Source organism: Lissotriton helveticus, chromosome 11, assembly GCF_964261635.1.
Source record: "Lissotriton helveticus chromosome 11, aLisHel1.1, whole genome shotgun sequence".
Lineage (NCBI taxonomy): Eukaryota > Metazoa > Chordata > Amphibia > Caudata > Salamandridae > Lissotriton > Lissotriton helveticus.
Window position 1 is genome coordinate 1,116,355,423 of NC_136072.1, and position 19,617 is coordinate 1,116,375,039.

Genomic DNA, 19,617 nt, shown 5'->3' on the forward strand with positions numbered 1-19,617 from the left:
TGATATTAACAAAATGTACGGTACTGACCTCCCTAAGTTTCCCAGCTACATACCATTATGCCTCACCAATGCCCTAACCTACTTCCCTAAAATCGGTGAAGAGAAGGGCCATCAGCCTAGCCGTTTGAGCAGCCAAACAAGTCATATGATCCAGGTGGGGCACGGACAGGGCCCCAAAGTGACTAGACTGGCAGCATAAGCGTTGGGAACAACTTGGTATGGAAAAGCTGACAGCAGCCATAGACCGCAAGTTGCCACACATTATAAAGTATGGCTTGGTATGATTCCTCTCGCACTAATTTGGGGAATTGACTAGTCCGGCATATTTACTAATACTATGACTTACACACACAGAACATAATGGTGATTGAGATGTTGAGGTGAGGTCTCTACCTCACTCCCCGGCCTGGGAACTCTGCACATTTTCCTGATAGGGTTGTTGTTGAGCAAACTCTACTCATACTCCCCGGTCCTCCCCTTTCCCTTCCCCGCCCTGCCATCCTATCATCCTCTCCATCACTCCTCGTTTGTTGCCATTTCGCCTGCGGTTTTCCCTCACTGGCCAGTGGATGTAGGGGAGATGATTGGCGTCTTATTAACTTACTAAAACTGATTTAAACCTAAAAGCAGAAATACTTGTATTTCTCCTTTTTCCCCAACTGTACATGTGTACTGCACCGTACAGCACACATGCAAATTAGCAAAAGTTTTAGAGTTTGTCTAGGCATAGTATTTTGTACCCTTACAGTGAAAAACCTATGCTAGACTCACGCAGACACCCCTCACTATGATGCAAAGGTGTGTGTGTGGCACTTGGCAGCCTGATCGTGCGCCGGTGCTAGGGAGAGGGGAGGATAGTGCCATAACTCTGTTTGGCATTTTCCTCCATTCTCCCTGTCACACAGCACAGCATCTTTTGGTGCTGTGCTGCGTTGTGGGACAGGCTTACAAATCGAGCCATTTGTGCACTATTCTTCATCCATTACACAATCTTTTGCCGGACTTTATTTAGAACCAGGGAAATTGGACACAGTTTTTGCCTCACAAATTGAGGGCTTTTCAAGAACACAAGAGAACGAGCAAAGAGAATTATCAATAGATGGGTTCTTACCAGTAGAGCACACCCTGTACCTTGCAACTCGGCCATTGCCATGTGCAGATCCATAAGGCTTACATGAGGAAATTCATCCACTCCGCTAGAAATCATGAAGCATTTGAAACCAGCCACACCGGCATTAAGCATTGGCACCAGTTCTTCCTATATTACAAAGAGAGGGATACAAAATAAATAATTACATGCATTCCCTAGACTGGCAACATAAAACTGCAGGAGGTGTCAGTGAGCAAAATATTTAAAGAAGGATCACTTCCATAACGAGGAAAACTGCTTGGGTAGCAAGTTGACAATCCTTGCAGGGAATGTTCTAAATATTCATTATAGTTATTAAAAGAGACTGATTGGGAATATTAGCTCATGTCCTAAACTGACAGCATGAATTGCGTTTCTCGGAAAATGGAAGGTATGAATGTGCAGCAATTAGGATGTTCTTAGGAAAGGAATTACTTCTGGACGGAACATTCTTAAATGAAGTAATATATTTTATGAGTTTGCTAGTTTCATATAGGAAATCACTACAATCTGTGAAGGGTATCTTTGGTCCTTTTAATGTATTTATGTATTGGTAAATTTTACAACTTATAAAACAAACTCGGAGTGTTGATACAGGAATGTAACAATGTTGTGCAACCTCACTCTGTGTAACCAAGCTGCATGATGTCTGGTATCCTAACATGTTCCTATTGGCCTAGTGTGCATGCCCATTATCCATGCAAGCTGTGCCCTAGCCTATCCTCCAAGTTGTGAGCCACAGAGCCTGGATGAGTAACCAGGAAAGACCTCCCAAGCGAGCTCTTGAGTTATTAGACTGTATCACGCGTCAGACACATAAGCGGTGGAGGTGGCGCACCCTGGGCCTCATTTATGAGGCCGTGCGTCAGTTTTGCGCTGCTGATGTGTCACTTTTTGTGACGCATCGGCGGCGTAAAACATGTGCCTTGTTGCGCCATATTTAAAAAGTGACGCATCTAGGTAGATGCGTCACTTTTTAAACCCCTGCGCCACATTATACCTGCGTCAGGTATAATGTATGCAGATGGGGCGTTCCCCCGCAAAAAGCCTCGTAATAGTGACGCAGTGAAATCTATGAGATTTCACTGCGTCACTTTTAGGACGCTGTTGCGTCAAAATCTTGCGCCTGCCTCACAGCAGGCGTAAGACTGACGCAAGCCCTTTCACATGGGGCTTTCCCCATGTGAAAGGACGCATTGCTGGAGTTGCGTCACTTTTGTGACACACTCCAGCAATGCGTCACTTTTGCGCTTACAGATACGTCAGAAATACTGACGTATCTGTAACTCCTTGCGACATGATGCGTCATACATTAAATATGACGCATCATTGGTGTCGCAAGGAGTGTGCAGTGAAAAGTGACGCATCGCTGTTTTCACGCAGCGATGCGTCACTTTTCATAAATAAGGCCCCCTATGTTTTTGAATAACTAAATACAAACATGCCTTTTTCCAGGAGGAGGGGGTTACAATCAGACCCTATCATGTAAAGTACCACTTGAATATAGTGCCCAGATCCTACATAAGCATCGTGAGTGAATGTGCATATGTACTTTGTGCATGTAGTGTTGTTAGCAGGGATCCAGGTTAAATGAAAGTGTAAATTTAACCAGACCAGTTATATCCATTTTGGAAGGCCACGTTAACAAGATGGAAGTTGTTGCTAAGCTCAGCAGACACAGAAGTGTATTGCTGGCATTCCTGGAGTAGAGGGACCAGCCCTAGAAACTGAAGTGTGCGAGGATGGAGACATGAGTGCTTTAGATTTGCAGCAAAGAACATTTGGTGAAGGTTCTGCATATTATCTCTCTCGGAGCACTTTCATCAGGATAGTGGGGAGGTAGAGGTGTAGACAAATTCAATTAAGGTGTAAAGGGAGTCTTTCAGGCAGGGCCTGTCCTTTTGCCATCCCTCAAGTGCTATTTCCAAAGGGGCTACTGACTTACAGATGCAGAGCTTTACACCTGATTGTGCTACTGAAACATCCATGGCCTTGTACAAACATTTTCTGAGAGGTGAAGAAACATCATCAGAAGGCTGCAGTATTGGAGAGGAGCAGTAACGTGGAGTTTCTGGCAGCGGTATGTCCCCTGCAATGGCAGAGGAGCGTCGCCCCACTGTTCGGCTCAGTGCCAGCAAATGAAAAATAAAGGTGTAGCATTGTTTTATTTTTCAAAGCCGGCTGAAAGCCAGCGCTGTAGGGAGGGGTGGGGCCGAGGTATGGAAGGGGTAAGAGGAGTGCTAAGTACACTCCCAAAGTGTATGTGCGCATGCCTATGACGTACAACGTAGGGGTTGTCAAAGAAGAAGGACGGCGAGAAAGAGGAAGGAGAGCAGCCAAGGCAGGTAAGTGCCTTTATTTTACATTCTATTTACTTTCGGAGGGTGGAGGGGGCGGCTAACTCTGCTCCGCCAAGGAGTCAGAGTTTTGCCTAAACTCTGCACTCGCAATGGAACGCAGAGTAGGCAAAACTCCGGAAAATCCGCTGGCGGAGCAGAGTTACCCGACGGGGTTAATTAATGCATAGTGGGCCCCAGAGGGGACCAAACCATATGCTAAAAAGTTGTATAAGAACTACAACTCGAGTCAGGACAGTGTTGAGAGGAGGTAGAATAGCTAGGACCCCAAGGATCCACCAAAGGTGAGTAGATAGGGACCCCATGGAGGACATGTGCAGTGTGGGAACATGGCCACGGGCTCCGTATAACTCTACGTATAAGTCGCAGTTGGAATTTTAAAGTTTAAGGACCCTACCCAGTGGACCCTGAAGAAACCCTGTGGAAGACACAAGGTTGGAGAGCCACCCCACGGGTGGATACCGTGTTACCCAAGAGACATACCCTGGGAAGACAGGTGAATAGGTGTGAATTGGCCTTGGAAACTGCCGTCGAACCCAGTGGAGGACTTCTGGAAAGTGCCGCTGCTGAATGAGGAGAATGTGTCCAGGATGATATTAAATGGCCTTGGCTCTGCAGCTGCGGGAACCAGGCGACGCTGAGAACGACCAGGAGCCGGATATGAGCTGTCCCACAAAGGATGTCGAGTGCTGAGAGGTCAGTGTGTGGCGGGAGTACCAACAAGCCATGGCAAATGAAACCCATTCAGGAAGTAAGGAAGGTGCAACGTTGGGACCAGCAAGGTCCAGGGGACTCGCCACAAGCAGGGGAGTCAGGGCAGGCCCCGAGGAATCAGAGGAGCCCAGCAGAAACAAAAATGACCCTCAAATGGACCCACAGGCGGGAGGCGCAGGAGTCGCAAAAGGACCTAGAGCAGCTCGCTAATAGAAGCAGGCCACGGTGCCCACGAGGTGATGTGGCTAAAGATTTTGGTGGAAGAAGTTGCCGAAGGTTGGGGCCGAATGCACTGGTCGCAGAGTTGCCAGAAAGCATATGCACTTGCAAACTTATGCAGTCACGGGGGTTCAGTTAATGCAGCCCCCACAGGGGATTCTGACCTCAGCCTTGATGAGAGGACAGCTCGGGCCCCGGGAGACATAGATAACCCCTACCTATGTTGTTGAACGCTTTGGAGTCCGCAGGAACTTGGGATCAGCAGACAGGTCAGCAGTGTTGAGGTGCCTGCGAACGCAGGGAAGTGACTCCTTCACTCCAAGATTGATTATCTTCAAGTGTCTTGGATGCTCCACAGGTTCTGCACAGATCCTAAATGGTACACAGGCACAGATGAGGCAGTTGACTGAAAGGGGGAAGAAGTCGGGCCCAAACGAAGTCCAGGGTGCCCAGAAGGTAGAAGTCAATCAATCAATCAGGAGTTTGTTAAAGCGCGACTACTCACCCGTAAGGGTCTCAAGGCGCTAGGGGTGGGGGGGGGGGTTGGGGGGGTGCAGGTTCCATTCCATCAAGGAGGGGGTCTGTCGAAGAGCCAGGTTTTGAGGTTTCTTGCGAAGATGGGGAGCGATGTTGTCTGTCTGAGGTGGAGCGGAAGGGCGTTCCATGCTTTGGCCGCGAGGAAGGAGAAGGAGCGGCCTCCCGATCTGGTCTTTCTGGTGCGGGGGACCACAGCGTAGGAAAGCTGGGCTGATCGTAGGGTCCTTTGGGGTGCGTGGAATTTGAGTCGGCTGTTCAGGTATGCTGGTCCGGTGCCGTGGAGGGCCTTGTGTGCGTGGGTGAGCATCTTAAAGGTGATTCTCGCCTCAACGGGGAGCCAGTGGAGTGTGCGCAGGTGCTGGGAGATGTGGCAGTGTTTTGGCAGGTTGTGGACCAGTCTTGCGGCAGCGTTCTGGATGTTCTGTAGCTTGCGGATGAGGTTTTTGTTTATTCCGGCGTAGAGTGCGTTGCCGTAGTCGAGTCTGCTGGTGACCAGGGCGTGAGTGACTGTCTTTCGGTGTTCAAGGGGGATCCATTTGAAGGTCTTACGAAGGAGGCGGAGGGTGTGGAAGCAGGAAGATGAGACAGAGTTGATCTGGCGGTCCATTTTGAGCTCGGAGTCCAGGATGATTCCCAGGTTGCGTGCGTGGTCTGTGGGGGTTGGCGGGTTTCCGAGGGCGGTGGGCCACCAGGTGTCACTCCAGGCGTCGGGGTTTGGGCCCATGATGAGTACTTCTGTTTTGTTGGTGTTTAGTTGTAGGCAGCTGTTTTTCATCCATTTGGCGACGGCTTCCATGCCTTCTCGAAAGTTGCATCTGGCGGTTTTGGGCTCGTTGGATAGGGAGAGGATGAGCTGGGTGTCGTCTGCATATGACACGATGTTGAGTCCGTAGGTTCTGACGATGGGGGCAAGTGGAGCCATGTAGACGTTGAAGAGCGTCGGGCTGAGGGAGGAGCCCTGGGGGACTCCGCAGGTGATAGGTGTGGGGTCCGAGAGGAAAGGGGGGAGTCTGACCCGCTGCGTCCTGCTGGAGAGGAAGGAGCAGATCCAGTCGAGGGCCCTGTCCTGGATTCCTGCATCGTAGAGTCTGCGTATTAGGGTGCGGTGGGAGACTGTGTCGAACGCCGCTGTTAGGTCGAGGAGGATGAGGGCTACTGTTTCTCCTTTGTCCAGTAAGGTGCGGATGTCGTCTGTTGCGGCGAGGAGGGCGGTTTCCGTACTGTGGTTTTTTCTGAAGCCGGATTGGGAGGAGTCGAGGATGTTGTGTTCTTCAATGAATGTGGCGAGTTGGCTGTTGATGGCTTTCTCGATGACTTTAGCTGGGAACGGGAGCAGGGAGATGGGTCTGTAGTTTTTGAGGAGAAGTGCAGTGTTTTCAGCTCTGAATCATGTCCACGACAAATCTACGGACCTACGCTGAGGTAAGCCCTTAAGTACCATTGGGTAGATTTAGGGGACCCTCCCAGAGGAGGGTCTGGACAGGGTGGAGGTTACTCCCATATCCTTTGTCCAGTTTTACACCAGAGCGGGAGCCAATGGCTACCAGAACTGTTTTGAATTGGACTATGCACAGGGACACCAAGTGTGCCCCTCATGCAGACTTTCAGGCACTGGCAAGCAAACCCACCCAGAAACAATAATAATAATAATAACAATCCACATTTGTAAAGCACGAACAATCACCCGTAAGGGTCTCCAGGCGCTGGGAGCTGTCAGGAACATTAATCAACCTATTTCCCAGAGTCACATGATGCTGGGCTAATCTGCCACCGGCACCAGGGATCGAATTGTGATCCCCAGATTCCAGTATCGGTCACCCTGGCTGCGGTGCCACACCACTCCCTCCCCCAATACACTAACTCCTGTCTGGGAGGTGGTAACACCTCCCTGTGACAGGATGCCTATGGTTCTGCCTTGCCCTGGTGCAGCTTGGCTCAGCAGCAGGAGGGCAGAAATGTGTCTCTGGGCGGCAGAAACCATTGTGTGCTGTCCGAGTCAAGAAGGCTGGTACCGGGAACACTGAGAGCCTTAGGGAGGGCTCTCCCATGGGTGGTGTGGGAGTATGATTCCAACATGTTCGACACCATACACGATAGGGTTTGTTGCAGACGTTTTGGAGATGGTCATCGCGTAGTCACTTAAATCCCTTAAATCCTCTCTATATTAGTATATGGCTGCTTCACTGGCAACCCGGGAGAATAGGCTCCGTAGGCTGCAGGGGTGTCCTGCTCATGCAGGGGCACCCTCTCACTTAGAACCAAGCACCCTGCCTTCAGGCCTGTAAAGACCTGTTATAGGGGTTACATAGATTTTAGGTGCAGTGACCCTTAGATATAGTAGGCCTATATCTTTAGTAAGTGGTGTATGCACCAACTTACATAAGCTGCAGGCCTGTAGTTCCATTTGCATGGTCTCTCATGGGTGGCATAATGCATGCTTCAGCCCATGGGGGACCTCTGGGGTACCTATGCCCTGGGTACCTGAGTACCATATACTAGTAACTGACAAGGGTACCCCAGCATCCAATCTGGAATGTACCTAGATACTGAGAACAACACTTTAGGGAGAAAGTAGATAGACTGGGGTCCTGATTATCAGGATCCCAGTCACACTAGTCAAAAACTGTTTCACATCAAGCAAAAAGTGGGGGTAACCATAAGCAGATCCTACTTTCCTACAGTGAATGTCATCCGAGATATTGAGCATAGCAGTCTCTGTGCTACAGCCTTTCCTGAATCCTGATTGGAAGGTGTCATGGAGGTTAAATATGTTGGTTGAACTGTAGTGGGACTTATTTTTCTATTGTTTTGGCTAGGAACATGAGGTAGGTGATAGGTCTGAGGTAATTGAGGTCATAAGGGTCAGCCCCTGTTTTTTTGCATATGGGTGCGATTTGGCCTAGTTGAAAGGAGTCCGGTACCCATCCTGAGGAGAGAGATGTGTTGATGGGTTTTGTCCAGAACAGAGCAATGATATGGTAGAGGTTGTCTACTGTTGTGGATGGGAGGGATCAGTAGTGTGGAATGTGGACTTCAAGTTTGCAACTATACTGAAGGCTTCACTTTCTGACATAGGTGAATTCAGTGCCAGAGCTCCGCGTGGAATCAAAGGCCCGGGGAACTTGCCTGATGTCATTATTTTTGTGTGAGATCCTCTGTTTCTCTTCTGATTCTGGAGAGAGGGGGCTCAATGTGTAGTCATTGGCCGGGATTTACACAGAAGGCGATCCCTGATCGGTTTATGGGTAATGTTCTTCAGTTTTGTTCTGTTCTTCTAATCCTCTCCTGTTTCCATAGAAAGGGGGCTCATGGTAGGGCATTAACAGGGATTACTGCAGAAAGCGATTCCTGGCCCTGCAAGCTGCTAGAAGTAGCTCTGTTGCTGTCACCCATTTTGTTTTCTTTACACATTGCCTCAAAGTTAGGCTCAACTGTTGTGTGCCAATCTATCAGAGGGGTAAACACAGGTTTATTTAGTAACTTTTGTGGTTTACCCTACCAAGTATTTGGATTAGTATTTGAGGTGGGTTCTAACCCTTCTCAACTAATACTCATAATAGTCCAGTTTCTTACAGGGTTGGATGATAGTTACCGAATGTGATTGCTACTTGTGTAGCTACAGTTGCCTATCTAGATAAACATGCGTTATTGCCACTATACAGATATGACTCTCGAATGACCATACCCACTCTGGCTTGTGAAAAAGACAATGCTGGGCCCCTAGTGTATCAAGGTGCCCTGTCATTGTGACAATATGGACATAGTGTGGCTCAAAGCATACCGTGTTAGATGCATTTTGTCACTAATACAAGAATTCCCACACCTGAAAACGCTACTGGGGATATTACTTTTTCCACTCACATGTATAGTGATAGGTCACATGGTTATTGTTTGGGACTTCTCTGAGTAAGCAGCACACACAAGCCTTTAGCTTGACAGCCCCATGACTCAGGTTATCAGCCACCAGCTCCTGTTCAGCCATATGTCAGCATCCAAAAAATACAGTCATTTTTATGCAAGAAAAACATCACATATGGGATGGATGGCCGTGACGAGGAGGGGCCACACATAAAATTCCACTGAAGGTGAAAAATGTCTCAACTTCAAAACTTCACTTGTGGATTAAATGTACAGCACACAATTCTGTTGTGGGATATTTTCTTGCTAAACCATTTTTGTAGCTGAACTCTTTCACAAAAGTAGGTGTGGTTGGCTATTTCTTCTGCAAAACCCACTCTTTAGGTTTCGCCTGCACAGCGCTTGCGCTGTGCTTGTGAGATCTTTTGTTTTTAATATAAAATTAAAAGGGGCTTCTACCCCACCCCAACTCTTTCCTGGCTTTCATTGGTTTCTGAACTTGTCACTAACCTTTCCTCTATTTCTAGTGGCCGAGGCATGTTTTCCTGTATTTACAAATGCTTGTTCCTCCTCTGCTTCTCCTATTAGTTTCCCATCGCCGAAATACTGTTAACATTCACTTTGGTGGGTTTAAGAACGCCCTGGAAAGAAGAGCTGGGATTCCCATAGAAGAAAAAGTCTGGGATGACTTGGTGGGTCGCCTTCCCAAATTATCTAGGAATGCCCGATTTCAATTGACCACCTTTTATAAATTTCACAGGGCATATCTCACACCAGGATGGATAAACCATTACTTTTCAACCTTGCCTGCTAAATGGGGAGGGAACCAATGGAATATGCTCAGGATAACGAATACTTACAATTCTGTACTTGCCATAGTGATCGCTGGGCTACCATTATGGCATACCAGGCCCAGCCAGGTGGGAGGTCAGTTCCACTTTCAGTTTGACTGGATTTACAAACATGTGATTGTCTATTCGTTTCCTATTTTACCAGGGACCTGGTTCTCCATTTGTAAACAATAAAATATTTGTTTTTCATAAAGTGTTTGGCCTCCTTCTGCTTTTTTGTCTTTAAGCAGATTGATATAGCGCAATTTATCACTGAGAGACATTCAGGGGCAGATTTACAAGCCCCCTGCGCCACCGGTATATCACTTTTTGAGACATACTGGTGGCACATCTTACTGATCCATATTTAAAAGGACAGGAAAAGCCACCTTGCATGGCTTTTCCTGACTTGTAAATAAGGCACCTTTCACTTTGCGTGAAAGGGGCGTTCCATGGGTGTTGCTGTGTGTGTTCCCACTCAACACCCATGGAACCAGACACATTCCAGATTTACGAGGAATCGTAATCTGGAAATGCGTCCGTATGGTATGCCACCCTAGGGGTGGCGTAGCAACGCGCAACACGAAGACATTTTTTCATTTCTCCTTGTTTTTTCCTCTTTCAATGCGTGCTGCATTCTACAGCACACATTGGAAGAGGAAACTGCCTGTGGTGATTGTTTTTGTGCATGAAGGTGCACCTTCCTTCACAAAAACAATCTCCCCATGACGCATGCATACTTGCACCATAATGCAAGAGTGCCTGCGCCAGCATATGGCAGCTGTTTGTGCGTCAGCACAGGGGAGAGCACAGGAAAGCAACATATTATTGTTAATATGTCACATTCCTAAGCTTTAAAAGGGCCGCAGAGTGGGGCAGCCAAAGGGCTTGCGTTGCTGCACTGCAGCACTTTCTCGTAAATCTGCCACTCAGTGATTTGCCCAGAATCACACAGTGTTGCATCGCCGAAACTCAAACCGGGATCCCCAGCTCTCGAGTCAGCATCTCTGGCCACTGACCGCCGTTCTGTTTCCCACAACCCATGATGCTGTGATGCGTGTCTGAGTCACTCTCAGACTTCACAGAGTCTGTTAGGTTTCTTTGATTGGAAGGAGGATTGTTCGGGCTGCTGAGGTGGGGTGGTTTGGGGGGACGTTGCAGAATATAGAAAGGCGCTCACACTGCTGTCAAGTGAAAGAGAAGGCTTGCAGGCTATGTAAACTCTTCCATTCTAATTCTACATTTTCAACACATGGCCATCTGTGTGCATTGCACACATATTCACTACACATTACGGGGTTTATTTATGAGCCCCTGCGTCACTTTTGGGCCACCGGTCACTTTTTGTGATGCATCAGCGGCGTAAAAAATGAGCCTTGTTGCACCATATTTACAAAGTGACGCATCTAGGTAGATGCATCAGTTTGTAAACCCCTGTGCCATATTATACCTGCGCCAGGTATAATGTATGCATGAGGGGCATTCTGACGCAAGGCAAGTGTCGTAGAAGTGACGCAGTGAAATCTATAAGATTTCACTGCACCACTTCTAGGACACATATGTGTCAATATCTTATGCCTGCCTCATGGAGGCGTTAGACTGACGCAGGCATATTTCACATGGGAACTGCCCATGTGTAATGACCTATTTGTGGAGTTGCGTCACTTGTGTGACAACATCCAGCAATGCGTCATTTTTGCACCTACAGATAAGTCAGAAATACTAACATATCTGTAACTCCTTGCGACATGATGCGTCACCATGTAAATATGACGCATCATTGGTGTGGCAAGGAGGATGCAATGAAAAGTGACGCATCGCTGTTTTCACGCAGCGATGCGTCACTTTTCATAAATGAGGCCCTACGTCTCTTCGAGGGGCTGCTACAGTAAGAGGCTTGTTTGAGGGGTAGGCAAGTGGTGGGACTGGGAGATGCGGGTTTTACTCCAGCCTATTGTGATTCAAGAACTTTCTTTTCATATATGGCAGATCGCAAAATTTGCCCGCGCATGTAAATGTGAACATAACATGCATTTTTGTAAAGTGTACGCTTACCTCTGTAGCTTCTTGGCGCTGAATAATAGAGGTTTATTGTTACCCACCGCAGTGGTACTCATTTTATGTTTCATGTAAATATGTAATTTAAAAGCACTTGTATTTTTTACTGTCTCCATAACACATACGTTCCTCCACTTTGTGTAATCTAATCTCAGTTCAGTTCACAGAACCGAACTGTGCATGTTATACATGTCTGTAAAGCTCACTGTTTATCACTGCACCAAGATCTACGTTGTGTTGGTCAGTGGTTTACTCCAGAGGTAGTCTTCTGAAGAACTGCCTCAATTGTGTCATCCTGGGCAACTTACTCTGTATGACTGTGCTTCAGATCGAAGAGTTTTTAGAAGTAGTCCAAAATCAGTGCATATAATTGTGTGAAAATAGGGCAGTGTGTAATCTTATTTCAAGGATAAATCATACATCTCATGATGCTCTCACACTCCCTAATTTGTCACGAATTCAGCACCCTGCAAGTGGAATGTGTAAATGTGTGTGCATGAAATCGAGATCCTAATTTTTTGAGTAAAATAGTGGATAACTCAAGGTTCTCAAACCATGCCCTGGAGTGCCCCCTCTTTGGTCCACCCTGAAAATGCCCAATAGTAAATCTGCACTCATGTTGGTTCCATGAGAGCAGTAATTTCAAAGTCCAAAGACCCCACTCACTGTGACATCAGTTTTATGCACCACATGAACATGACCATTATTATTACTTTCTCTTTTTTTTATGTATTTAAAGAGATTTTGTTTATATTAAAGCCAAAATGCAGTGAGTTGAGGTAATGATGAGGAAGACCACATGCCTGGTAGATTACCCCAAGATCATGAAGACGGGTTGTCTTTTATTCTGAAACCTTTCATGTGTATGCATGACCTTAACATATGCAAACTGGCCTGCCCATACCTGTTCTTTCATATGCCTTACCTTAAGTTGTCCTTGGACATGCCTGACCATATCATCCTCAGAAATGTGTCAACATAATATGTGTATAGGCGAAACCTAGTGCATTTACCAATGCTTGTTTATAAGGTTCTTTATTCACTGGCTTTTTCGAGCAGTCGTAAGAAAAATCAAATATGTTGACAAAAGCAATATTTGCATAATCAGCATATCCTTAGACTCATAGCTGCTGCCGTCGGCCGCTGAACGTTCGGAGCACTACCTTACTGGTGCTGCGAACGTTCAACGGCCGACGCGGCCCCGCCCACTCTTTGGAATGTCCAGCACTGCGCCGAAATAACGGGCGCAGCTAAGGCGTTAGAGATAACCTAAAAAATACACAAGAACGCTGCATTCAACTGATCACCTCCTGGGGTAACACAAACCTGGTTGCCAGGAACCACGCCTCCCCAGAATGCTACGTCCACGTGGCACTGTCCTTCTGCGGCTTGAAGCTTGGTCTTAAAGTTGGGCAAGGTGGTGGTGGGTGGGATACTGTTCCTGCAGAACCATGGAGAACAAGGATTTCATGATTAAGTATGTGCTTCAATTTATATACCGCAATTGTAAAAATTAAAATGGGCAATGTGGAGGTCCACTAGCAGCATTTGATTTAGAGTCTCTGGGTACACACAGTGCATTGTACTAGGGACTTAGCAGTAAATCAGATAAGCCAAACATGGAAACACTAATCCATTTAAAATTTACCAGGAGAGATTATGAACTTTAGCAGTGAATAGCAGTAGTAAAGTGCCCAGAGTCCTAAAAACAACACTAAAAGGGTAAAAATCAGGAGGCTAAAAAGGAAGACGTCTGGGGATAAACCCGCTGAAAAAGGCAGGTTTAACTCTAACCTTTTTGAAATTTAAAATATAATGTAACTTTAACTTTGAAAAAATAAAATGCATTTAAGTTAATTCTAAACATAATTTGTAATCGTTTTTACTACATATTAAATATGTAGTATTTAGTGTTGCAACAGAAAAAAAAACTGTACAAAATAGATGCAGGTCTTGGACCCATATAAGATGTGTCTTTGTTGCTTGGGCTCTAAACATGATTTTAAGTTGTTTGACAAGTGTGGCCTCATAAACCCAAAGGCAATCCAGGACTGGAAAGTAAAGCAATACATTGCAGAACACATGAAGAAGTTGCAGGCCTTGCGTTGGTCCCACTCCACCTTCAAGTTGAGGTTTCTCCTGAGGCCACTGCTGCGCCACCTGACTCCTTTGCAGAGACTTCTTTTCATTGGAGGTGTCCTAAATATGGTACAGTCAGGGCCTTCCTTCCATTGCAACAAAACCAGGAAATTATGGCTATAATCCTGATGTTACTGCCTCGGGCCTGGATCTCAGTGAAAGCAGCTCTAAGGCTTCTATGGTTTTTAGCCTCCTCCATCCTGCTGGTCTACTAAGCCGGGCAGCATATAAGAAGGCTCTGCAATGTAAGCTGAAGTTCCAGTGGTGCCAGCACCAAGGACACCTGTCAGATAATATTCAAATTTCAAATGAGACTCCACTTAATCTGCAGTGGGGGCTACTCGATGGCAACTGGAACAGCCGCAGGACCTGGTCCCTTCCCCAACCAGAGTTGCCAGTGGTGACAGACCCTCCACGGCTGGGTTCGGGAGGTCAACTAGGGGAGGTGGAGATCAGAGGACTCTGATCTCCGATTGAAGCTCAACTTTGTATCAGCTTGCTAAAGTTATGAACCAATTGCTTGGCCTTGAAGTCCTTCCTACTGTCTATTAAAGGGAGGCTGGTGCAGGTTATCACTAGCAACACCATTGTATGTGTTATTGCAATAAACAGGGTGCAATGGGATCCGGGCGCCTAATGCCAGGAGGCTTTGCACCTCTGGAGCTCGTTGGAGCAGAAGGACATCTTCTTGATTGCAAAATACCTGACAGGGTCCTTGAATGCCACAAAGGGCAAGCTTAGCTGACGGTATCTGGCAGACCACATATAATGACTGTGTCCCAAGTTGACACAGGACATCTCCTGGCAATGGGAAGAACCCTGGCTACAGCTTTTCACCACCAGAGGGGAAATGCCGAGTCAACATTTGTTTGTACATTGGAGTTTTCTCAAGGACACTGTTTAGGGGGTGCGTTCCTGCCTCTCCCTCTACTGCGTGTCGCAAGTTCTAAAAAAGATCAGCAATGACCAGAAACTCATAACCATTCTTGTGGCACAGATTGGACTGGGAGACTGTGGTTCCTGGAGCTTCTGTTCATGAGCACCTGTTCTCCGATCAGGCTGCCATTTTGGAATGAACTCCTTTTTCAGAAACAGGGCAGGGTCCAAGCTGCATCTCCATGTATTTCAATTGAGCTGCAGCAGGTGACTGTGTTTTATCTGCCACCAGAAATGGGGGATGTCATCCTCCCCACCAGATCCCCTTCCACAAAGTTGATTTATGCCGAGAAATGGGACAAGTTTGTGGATTTGTCTCTTAAGCACACTATTGACCCTTTAGAATCCAATATTTTCTTTTGTTTGCTTTGGGGTTTATATACAAGTCTATTGCGCCACCGGTGAATTAATTTTTTCAACGCACTAGCAACGCAATAGGCTTCCCCATATGATCAAGGCCATGTAAAGTCACCCTGCGTGACTTTTCATGGCCTTGTAAATATTTTTCCCTTTAACGCATAACTCTGCATAAAAAGGGTGTTCTACGGGTGTGGCTGTGGATGATCCCACGCAACATCTATGGAACTTGATGCATTTCCAGATTGACAACACTTTGTAAACCTGGGAATGCGTCAGAATCCTACACCACCCCATGGCAGGCATAAGGAGGCCCAATGAGGAGAAATACTTTTATTTCTTTTATTTTTTCTTCTTTCTATGTGTGCTGCATTCTGCAGCATGCATAGAAAGAGGAAATGCTTTTAATGATTCTGTGCAGGAAGGTGTCGCTTCCCGCACAAAATCAATCATCCCCTCAGTGCAGGCACCCTTGCAAAATAATGCAATGGAGTCTGCGCAGGCGCGCGGCTCCGGTTTTTACAGCAACGCAGGGGAGAAAGACAGGAATGTGCCATATTGTGCAGATATGGTGCATTCCTGCCCTTCTATTTTGACCCACGGCAGCACAGCAGGAAGGCATGCTGCGCTCCCGTACGTCAAAGTATTGTAAATGAGACCCTTTGTCTTTAGCTTACCAAGGCTTTGCATTGGTTTATTTGTTAGCCCTTGCAGCCTATTTATGTTTTCTGGATCTACCGTCTTGTTTAAATCACCTATTATGATGAGGTTCATAAAAGGCTTGGCACACGTGTCATCCTAAACCACTTGTGATGCTATAGTTAGACCTTAGTTTGATCGTAACTTTTTTCATGTGCGCGCCATTTGTGGTAATGCATAGCTGCTCACTGTAAATTGTAAATTGATACTTGTATAGCGCACTACTCACCCGCAAGGGTCTCAAGGCGCTTGTACGAATACCGCTGTGGAACCCATCCTGGCTTTCCCTGTGAGGTGTCCACTCCTAGGCACCCCCAAGGTGGAGGCCAGGCATCCTTAGCGTTGTGGGGGCCGTTGTGGAGATTAAGCAAGCTATTGCCCAGAGTTGCAGAGTGGGACTCCATGATTGGAATAGGCACCGAGGCGAGAATTATCAGGTCCTTGGAATTTTGAGTCCAAGACCCGCCGAGGCGGGGAATTGAACCCTGGTCCCAGGCTAGACCTCTGCATCAGGGTCTGCCGCTCTAACCATTGAGCCACACTGCATTTCTTGACATTGAAGACTATCATTCTCATTGCAATTTCTTCAGTAAATTGTGTCAATGAGCTTTAGACACTGTCGGTGCATCAGACCTACCCCACCTTTTTTACCGACAAACTGGTGTTGAGAACTCGTGGAGCCTTCTTGATTAACCCCTTCCATGCTCATGACGAGCTCATGAGTTGCGCCGCTCGCATGCTCATGATGAGCTCAGCTCGTCATGTAACGCGGTATTTTGAAAAATGCCGCACAGCGCGAAAATAGCGGCCGCACGCATGCGGTTAAAGTTGTGATTCCTTTCCTCGTAGTGCATTTTATCCCCGTGTCTGTGTTCTTTGCCGTTCCTCACCTCTCAAAAGAGAAGAGGCCTTATTGGCTCACCAACAAAAGGACTTTAGGATTTTATATTGATCGTACCAAGGAACCCTCGTGTGGATGATCAACTTTCTGTGGGTTTTTTAAGGGTGTATAAAGGGAAGGTGATGCAGAAGAGAACCCTGCCAAGGTTCATTGTCCTCTACATTAAGATCTTCTACACACTGGCCAAGAAGTAGCCACTACAAGTTCTGATAGCCCATTCCACCAGGGTGCTACCACTGCATTGGCACACAGAGGGACTGTCATTGACTTATTCCAGGCTACGCCGTGAGTATGAGTACTTAGGTTCACTAAGCACCACTACCTTGACAGGCAGTTCTGGCAGTAGCGACATTTGGCCGTCTCAGCCCTGCAAGACTTTTTGGTCTAAGTCAACTGCACAGCCCACCACCTGCAGAGGTACTGATCTTGTATTTAAGCAAAGGTAAGGAATTTGCAGCTAGACATATCCATCAGAGGAACAAGTAACTTACCATTGGTAATGCTCTTTCTGGTGGATACTCTTTCTAAGCGCGGATTCCTTCCTGCCCCTCCACGTTCACCATTCTGTGGGGTAGCATCCTTCTAAAATGTGAAAATGGGTGTGGGTCCAAACCGCGATGGCGTGTGTGCTGGGCACCCAACCTGAAATCCCCCCATCCCCAACCCAGTACCCAGCCTCATTAGGGATATTTTCTAGCATGGTTTGGCAGCTATCTGTGGCAACAGGGGAGTGCTTGGTGTGGATGCAAGCTGTTTTTACTCAGCAGAGGCTACAAAACGGGGAGTGAGCACTTTTTGGCTTACAACCTGACTGTGACTGCATTGACGTAGGATGGATGGGATGGATAATACTAGAGTGGCTCCTGTCTTGCATTGGGGAGTGGAGACAGGACCCGGCAGAGGCAACAACAAGAGAGGGCAGTATCCACCTTGGAGCAACCCACATAGAAGCCTAGAGGTCTGAGGGGCAGTTGGGTGTCTACTGCAGCCTTGACGGGCCCTGCAAGTGAGTATCATCCCCTTGTTGACCAGTGAGTAGCCTCAAAATTCAAGTGAGGATCTTCCCCAGAAAGAACCAGCACACTCCAGCCACGTACCAATGAAGGTGCCTAGAAGAGAAGTCTCTAGCACATGAGTGTGAAAGTGGCCTGGCTGAGGGCCTGGGTGACAAGACTCCTCACCCAAGAGGATAACAAGTACAGGGCCTGACAACCGCCATTGTTCTCCTCCACAGTGGCATAGCATGGAGATTTGTGGCGGTGGCCCCCTTTCTTACCTGCGGCCGTGGCGGGAATTACCAGCTCCCCTCCCCGCTCTTACCTGTGGTTGTCACTTCGCTGGAATTACCGCCTCCCCCCCCCCCACTCCTCATCCCCCGGGCAGAAAATGCAGGGACATGATCTAGCTATGCCACTGGTTCTCCGACAACATGATACTGCAGAGGGTCCTTGAAAGTAGCTTGAGCCACTGGCCGCATCCTCCACACACCCCTGGATGACCAACATACAGGGACATTACGCGACACAGAATAGGGCCGCTCTCCTGTCCTCAATAGTGGGAGCTTCCCTCCTGGGGACTTTGGAACATTAGCCAGAACATAACCGTTACTCACATCTTGAGGGTAGAAAGTCGCCGATTCTTAGGGGTTGCAATACCATGTAACCATGTAATACTTAAACTGCAAAGACTAACCCAGCTTGAAGCCCTCCTATATGTGAAGACAGTGCCCCTCATGCCCTTGCAGCTTATGCTGTATCTAGCACAATGACAGAGCCCCGCCAGGTAGCCCCTAACTCATTGAACAGCCAGTAATGGCCCGGTCTTCAAGGGAGCGGCAAGGTGCCTTCCACCTGTTTCCGCCTAACTACCAGTGCCCCTGCAGCCCCTTCACATCAACATGACAGCACAAAAAACAACAAGCATTTGCAATGCAATCGGTCTCGCCTTTGGGACCTTATAAGTATTTATCCATGCAGTAAGAGTGAGGAAAAATAGGCAAACTTATTCATAGCTGTATTACAAAACGTCACGGAAATATGAATATGTGCCCAGGACCACACAGTGTCTGCAGCGCACTTAAGAAACATATCATGAGAGACGGAAGTGGAGTAACAGAAAGCAGTTGGGACAGGGCAGCAATCACCAACAGGCTTTCTCGTGTGATTGCCCCGTGGCTACTATTAAAAATAAAAATAAAATAAAACCTGAGTGTAATGTCATTGATGCTCTTGTAAAGCTCTCGAGGTCAGTTATAACACTGCCAAACAAGCACTGAATAGAGAGAAGATAGGAGACCACTGGAGAAGCTTTCCTAAAACGGAAGGAATCATCTCAAAGTGAAGTCAATGAATATGGGGTGTGGTAGTGGGCATATTATGTGTAAAGAGAACGAAGACAACACAAGGAATAATTACTTGTCTGGCTTCTTCCAAAAGTCGCAAAAGATTAAGCAGTCGATCACAGGCTTTAGGTGTAAACACTTAAAAAACTAAATAAAATAAAAAAACAGCTTCTTTCCCGCACTGATGCAAGTATAGCAGTATAACAGCCCTTCAGAGAATCGACAGCGATCCTCCCTTAAAGAATGTCAGAGTACTGCTGGTAAGGTGCCAGTAATGTCACATTAAAAGTCGGGGGTCTGCTGATAGCACTGTCAAAAGGGGAGTTTGGGGGGCAGCCGGGCCCGCGACGTCTGCTTCCCTGGCAGTTTGTGAGGGGGAGGGACGGCCGACAGCGGCCATTTTTTTGGTTAATTATTTTGGGCTCTTTGGGTATTTCCCAAAAGTAGCACAATTGATTTTATAGCCCAAAGGATATATGGGGTTTGTCCTCCCTCTCCCAGCCACCATTTTAGGTTTGGTGACCTGGTGGATGGGAGTCTAG

General features: G+C 47.2%; 1 protein-coding gene across 3 annotated transcripts in view; it reads right to left on the reverse strand.

Moving 5' to 3' along the window:
* Nucleotides 1-19,617, reverse strand: part of LOC144792677 (allantoinase, mitochondrial-like) — a 410,909-nt gene that overhangs the window by 190,672 nt on the left and 200,620 nt on the right. For all 3 annotated transcript variants that reach the window (XM_078667823.1, XM_078667821.1, XM_078667822.1), the window contains exons 4-5: nucleotides 13,029-13,143; nucleotides 1,112-1,258 (exon numbers count right to left, since the gene is read on the reverse strand). In XM_078667823.1, the coding sequence (XP_078523949.1) occupies nucleotides 1,112-1,258; nucleotides 13,029-13,143 (262 nt within the window). The remainder of the gene's footprint in view (nucleotides 1-1,111; nucleotides 1,259-13,028; nucleotides 13,144-19,617) is intronic.